The sequence below is a fragment of the Peromyscus leucopus genome, chromosome 1 (genome assembly GCF_004664715.2).
Source record: "Peromyscus leucopus breed LL Stock chromosome 1, UCI_PerLeu_2.1, whole genome shotgun sequence".
NCBI classification, from domain to species: domain Eukaryota; kingdom Metazoa; phylum Chordata; class Mammalia; order Rodentia; family Cricetidae; genus Peromyscus; species Peromyscus leucopus.
The window spans coordinates 7,056,085-7,063,162 of record NC_051063.1 but is presented as its reverse complement, the minus strand read 5'-3'; the positions used below and the strand labels follow the sequence as shown (position 1 = coordinate 7,063,162).

Here is a 7,078-nt window from a genome sequence, read left to right as displayed (position 1 = left end):
TGTGTAAACCGGTAGACTGAACAGATCTTATTTGAAAATGTTCCATTATGAATTTGTAACCCAGAAGAGCTAAGGTTACATGTTCTTTTTGTAACTCAGTTTATTCATAAATGAAATCAGTGACCCTGGAAGCCGAGTCATGAAAACCATTCATAATTAAAATCATGTTATTAGTTTAGTGTAGTGTTGTAAGTCTATAATCACTGTACTCTGGAGGCAGAAAGAGGAAATTCTTGAGTTCAAGGTTACCCTGGATTATAGAGACTAATTTACAAAAAAACAAAAAACAAAAAACAAAAAAAAAACTTGAAGCAAAAATTGTATAACCCACATAGATTATTTATCCTCTAAATTGTATGCTTGTTTATATTTTATAACTGTTAAAAAGAAATTGTCATAAAAATAAGTTTAAGTATTTTAATTTACATCCTGATTTTTTCTTTTTTACTCATATTTTCCTTTATTTTACTTTGCTGTAGATCATCTTGTAATTAACAAAACACCACCAATGAAGAATATTACAGAGGTGACTGAATTTCTCCTGATGGGACTAACCAAAGCCCCAGAACTACAGATTCCACTGTTTATTGTATTCATACTTATTTACATTATCACTTTGATTGGGAACCTGGGAATGATCACAGTGATTCTGCTTGATTCTCGTCTCCATACTCCTATGTACTTTTTCCTCAGCAACCTTTCTCTGGTGGACTTTTGTTCCTCCACAACAGTCACTCCAAAGTTCTTATCTGGCTTGCTTCTTGATGATAAGGTCATCTCCTACAATGCATGTGCTGCCCAGATGTTCTTTTTTGCAGCCTTCGCCACTATGGAATGTTATTTCTTGACATCCATGGCCTATGACCGGTATACAGCAGTGTGTAAGCCCCTCCATTATTCCACCATCATGACAAAAAGTGTTTGTGCTCGTCTGACCACAGGTTGCTATATCATTGGTTTTGTGAATGCTTCTGTGCAAATTGGAGACACATTTTACCTCTCATTTTGCATGGCCAATGTGGTCCATCACTTTTTCTGTGACATTCCAGCAGTCATGAGTCTGAGTTGCTCTGATACAGGCAAAAGTGAGATGATTCTGATTCTTATTTCTAGTTTCAATGTTATATTTGCACTTTTTGTTATTTTGATTTCCTATCTATTCATATTTGTCACCGTTTTGAAAATGCGCTCAGGTGAGGGGTACCAAAAGGCATTTTCCACCTGTGCTTCTCACCTTACTGCGGTCTCCCTCTTCTATGGGACTGTCATCATTATGTATTTGCAGCCTAGCTCCAGTCACTCTATGGACACAGATAAAATTGCATCTTTGGTCTACACTGTGGTCATCCCCATGCTGAACCCATTAGTCTATAGCCTGAGGAACAGGGAGGTCAAGAGTGCATTCATGAAGGTTGTTGAGAAGGTAAATTTTCTCTAGGGTTAGTCATTTGATGATATCAAATTCCAACAAAAGGATTTTAATCCCTCTTAAAATTATTCTATGAAATAACACAAATGTCAAATATCACTTGTTCATAAAATAAATTTGTCTTAATATTATCAATTTCCTTAGCTGCAAAATTTTTCTATATAGCCACAATTTAAAAAATATTACAATGTTTAATGAACTGTACTTTGTAACATTTTATCCAGGTATAAATAGTCACTACCTCTTCAATAATAAGTGCTTCAGTCTTTGTTGAATTGTTTTAGCAAAGCTTTTTTATGTGACAGTTTCAAATAATAAACAGTTATGTTAGAGTGAAAAGACAGACATTACTTAATCACTTTTGCTATATCATTATGATAGATAAAGCTATCCAAATTGTATTTCTCAATGTATTTAACATATAGCAGTTTCTTCCAAATAATAATAGCAATAGCATATCCCATGAAACAAAATATTTTAACATTGAAAAGATGTAAAATATTTTATGAATCAGAATAAAATTCACATGTCAGTCATAGAATCACAAAATTTTATTAATATTATTTTAATTGTGCATACAGATAGAATATTGTATGGTAATTTGATGCATATATATGACATGGACATACAGATATATATGGGTTGTAATGTCATATACATGTATATATATATATATATATATATATATATATATATATATGTGCGTGCGTGCATGCATGTGTGTGTGTGTGTGTGTGTGTGTGTGTGTGTGTGTGTGTAGAATAGTGCAGTGGTTTAACTAGCATTGGTACCCATAGGCCCATATAATTGAATGCTTGGTCATTAGAGAGTGATATTACTTGACAGTGATTAGGTGCGGTCTTGTTAGAGGAAGTATCTTACTACATGTGAGCTTTAGGGTTTCGAAAAGCACAAGCCAGGCCCAATGTCTCTCTCTTTTTCATGCCTTCAAATATTGATATAAAACTATCAGCTACTATGTCTGCCTACCTGACACCATGCTCCCTGGCATAAGGATAATGGACTAAACCTCTGAAACTGTAAACAAGCTCCAATCAAATGCTTTCCTTTGTAAGAGTCTCCATGGCCATGGTATCTCTTCACAGCAATAGAATACTGACTCTGTTAGAAGTTGGTACTGGGATGTGGGGTATAGATGTGATTGACCTGACAATGCTGTTTATGGGATGAATACTGAAGACTTTGTGACTTTCAACTAGAAAAAGCCATTGGTTACTTGAAGCAAACATTAATGAGCCATCCTAGTATAAGCATAGAAGACAATGCTGAGGGTGATTTGAACTGAAGAAGCTCAAGAAGTTTCAAAGGTGAAGAATATTGGTAAGTGGCCTAGAGATGGCTCTTGTGGAATTTGGCAAGGAATGGGCTGCTTTCTGCCCTTGTCCAAAAATTCTGCCTGAGGCTAAATTGAAATGTTTTATATTAATGGTGTTGACAAAGAAGATTTCAAAATAGCCAGACATTGACTGCTTTGCTTGATTATTAGTGACCACTCATATGCAGATGTATAATGACAAGAAGCAAGCTGAACAAGGAAAAATACAAAATGTAAAATTTAGAGAGAGAATGAGCACCAGGATTTGTAATAGAACTTTGTGCAGTGCACAAAGAGATGAAAAGTTCAAAGAAAAATTAATGCTAAATAGAATAAAGGGAGTGGTGACATAGAGGCAAGACCCCACCCACCTATGCTTTCCACTTATAAAAAGTATTAAAGAAAAGTTTAAGCAGTGAAGGAAATGATCTAAAACAGAAAATTGGTAAAAGTGTATTTGAATGAGGATGTCAACTTCCAGTCCCAGGGAGCAGAACATGGCAGCCTCAGCCATGGAGATTCTGAATTTCAAGTACAGGATACAAAGAAAAGGGGTTTTGAATCTCTGTCTTGTCTAAGAAAAGCTTCTGAGGCCAAGCATGTTTCAGAGGTGTTTCTTTATAGAGTCCCAGAGTGACCATTGCATACAGCTATGAAAGCGAAGCCTGTATTTCATTGGAGACTCCAAAATGGAGATGTCACAGTCATGAGATATCTGGCAAGGAGAGCTGCTAACAGGATGTGGAACCAGGCCCTCTCCAAAAAAAATGGGCTGCAGTCAACAAAGATGAAACGAGTTGGAGATCTGGAGAGTGCTTTTGACATCAGACATGGAATGCAGAATTTGCAGTTTGCTCAGCTGGTTTTTGGTCTTGCTTTTGTCCAGTGTCTGTAAGCAAGCCCCAGTTAAATGTTTTCCTTTATAGAAGTTGCTCTGGTCATGGTATTTTGACAGCAATAGAACAATGACTAAAATGGATAATTGACATTTTCATTTCCTTAAGCATTTTTTATTTAATTTTTTATTTTCAAATTTTGTATTACATTTTTCTATTATTTGTTTTTTAATGTATTTTGTTCATATTCTTTCACCCCTCCCAAATCCTCCCAGATTCTTCCCACCTCCTGAATGACCCAACTTCATGTTGAAAAAGAAACCAAAACCAAGGAAACAAGTCAGCAAGAGACCCTTCAACTGCCCCTAGAGAAAATACCCCAAACCTTTTCTATTTGAGTTATAAATGGGCCTCTATGCTTCACTCCCCAAGGGAGTGCCTCTGGTAATCAGGAATTGAAAGACACAGAAAGTATTGCAGGAACCAAAGTCTCAAACCTTAAAGACACCATGACTCATACCTCTCAAATCAGCTAAATCAGGTCAAGTTTATGATTCCTTGCATTACCAAGCTTAAATTAATAACAAAAAATTATAATATCTTTTCGATAAAAATGCCCCAATCCTCTCTTACAACAATCTTAATTATGGTATACAATATTAGGACAATCATCCTTTAGGTAATAAATTACCTGTTTTCAACAATGTATTTGGACTTTTCTCACAAATAATTTTTAAATGCAATCATACTTTATAATTTGCTTAGAGCTGAGAAAAAGTTTTCATATAATAAATTGCCCTCAGTTTTTGTATATATTCTGAGTCCTCAGTCTTTAACAGATTTATTACATCTTTCTCATTTCAGGAATGCAAAGTGATTATAGGTTTGGCTTCTTTATTATTATTTTTCTTTAGATTATAATATAATTACATCATTTCCACCTTTCCTTCCCTCCCAGATATCACTCCTTACTCTTTTTATTTCAAATTTGTGGTCTTTTTTAAAATTAATTGTTGTTATACAATATATGTTTATGTACATACATATATGTTCTTTTTATTATATATATATATATATATATATATTTAATTAACTTAATTTCACATATCAGCCACGGATTCCCCCGTGCTCCCTCCTCTCACCCCCCAGCCCTCCCCCCAATCCACGCCCCATTCCCATCTCCTCCAAGGCAAGGTCTCCCAGGGGAGTCAGCCCAGCCTGGCAGACTCAGCCTAGGCAGGTCCAGTCCCCTCCTCCCTACACCAAACCTGAGCAAAGTGTCCCAGCATAGACCCCAGGCTCCAAAAAGCCAGCCCATGCACCAAGGACAGGTCCTGGCTACACTGCCTGGGGGCCTCCCAAACAGTTCAAGCTAATCAACTGTCCCACTTATCCAGAGGGCCCCGGTCCAGTTCCATGGAGTTCCTCTACCATTGGTTCACAGTTCATGCGTTTCCACTAGTTTGACTATTTGTCCCTGTACTTTTTCCAATCATGGTCTCAATATCTCTCACTCATTGAATCCCTCCTCTCCCTCGCCAAATGAACCATGGATCTCTGCATCTGATTTCATCAGTCACTGGATGAGAGTTCTATCATGACAGCCAGGGTTTTTGGCCATCCGATCACCAGAGCAGGTCAGCTCAGCCACTCTCTCGATCATTGCCAGTAGTCTATCGTGGAGGTATCTTTGTGGATTTCTGGGGTCCTCTCTAGCACTCTGCTTCTTCCTATTCCCCTGGGATCTTCACTCATCATGGTATCTCCCTCCCTATTCTCCCACTCTGCTCATGATCCAGCTGGTACCTCCTGCCCCCTAAGCTCTCTTTTGCTGACCCTTGACCACACTGGACTACATGAGAGAAATAAAACCAGGCAGTGGTGACACATGCTCTTAATGCCAGCATGTAATATGGCAGGATACAGAAAGGTATCTAAGTCATGAGGAAACAGGATCTCTCTCTCTTGAGGCTGAGGATTTCATAGAGGTAAGCTAGTAGCTGGTTGTTCTGCTTCTCTGATTCTTCAGCTTTCACCCCAATATTTGGCTCTAGGATTTTTATTAAAGGACTATTTAAGATTTGTATTACATCTGTCACCCAATGTTTGTGGTACAAATTCATGAAAAAGCTGCTTGTCTATTAGCCTTGCAGACCCCAGCTCAGTCCTGACCTGCATGTGGCTGGAAGTCTCCACCCCACATGGGCCAGAGCCCCTAATCAGCTGAATCCATATGGATATTTCACTTCTTCTCTCCTGGTGGATTGTGGGATCACTCTGGATACCTATCTCAGGCTGCTACCACACTAGATATCTCCCTTGAAACCTGCTTGGGCTTCCACTGTTCTATGCATTCAGCAGAGTTGATGAGTCAATTAAGATTTCTTAAAGGGAAAAATTGGTTAAAAGATAATTTTTCCCACATTAAAAGATGGGAAATATTTTACAATGGAGGGCGTTTGGTCTCTGTTTGACAACACATTTGGTAGTCTGGAAAGGGAACAACTAAATGAGAGGATAGCTAATGTTGTTGGGATAGATGTAATGTGGATTATAAATATTGTTTGTTCAATCATTTCTGTTTTATCATTTAAAAAAGTTGGTTAATGTGAGTGCCAACATAAAAATTTTTAAAAAACTTGTTAAAACAGATCATAGAGAATTTCAGACCCAAACAGAGGAATTTAAAGGTGAACCTATCTCAGCATTACATTATATGGTTACAGAAAAATAGCCTAAGGCTTTCAAATAATCAACCTTATCTATCTAGTAACCTTACAGGAACTGCCAAATGCTCAAAGCTGTGTAGAGCTGGTTGAACTCCTGTGCAAATGTTAGATTTGAGGAGATTCAAAGAAGCTATAGTGTCATATGGTATGCATTCTCCATTCATAAAGCAAATGTTAAACTGGTGGTCAACTTGTAATAGAATTATCCCTCAAAACTGGAAATAAATGGTTACAGCAGTCTTAGAGGCTGGTCGCCAGTTATAATGGAGCATCTGGTGGAAAGATGAGGCTAAGACCATTGAACAACTATGTAGGGCTAGAGGTATGGAAATTTCTCAAGATCAACTTCGTAGAGAAGGCGATTATGCTGATATACAAAAACAATCTTTATATGATGACCACACCCTAGCTTTATGCTGAATGGCAGTCTTGGATGCTTTGGACAGAATTGAAGAAGTAGGAAAGAAAATTGAGTCATTTACAAAAGTTATACAGGGCCCCAAAGAAATCTTCAGTTTTTTTACAAAGGCTGTCTTCAGCAGTAAATGGAATGATACCAAATTCAGAAGCTAGACAGATAATAATTGAATCTCTGGCTTTTGAAAATGCTAATGCACAATACAGAAGGATAATTAGGATGCTAAAGGAAAGATCATCACCTTTGGAAGAATGGATCTAAGATACAATGAATATCAAATCTGATGACCATGATGATACTTGCATAGGAGAGGGGATTTCCAGAGGTTTG

General features: G+C 37.3%; 1 protein-coding gene across 1 annotated transcript; it reads left to right on the top strand.

The window, feature by feature from the left end:
• The first annotated feature begins 508 nt into the window (after window positions 1-508).
• Window positions 509-1,438, top strand: LOC114703467 (olfactory receptor 5B17-like). The gene has a single exon (XM_028884314.1). The coding sequence runs from the start codon at window positions 509-511 to the stop codon at window positions 1,436-1,438; it is 930 nt and encodes a 309-aa protein (XP_028740147.1).
• The last annotated feature ends 5,640 nt before the right edge of the window (window positions 1,439-7,078 follow it).

What these genes read in the sequence shown, in the direction of transcription:
- LOC114703467 (XM_028884314.1), top strand. Translation starts at nt 509, where the DNA reads ATGAAGAATATTACAGAGGTGACTGAATTTCTCCTGATGGGACTAACC.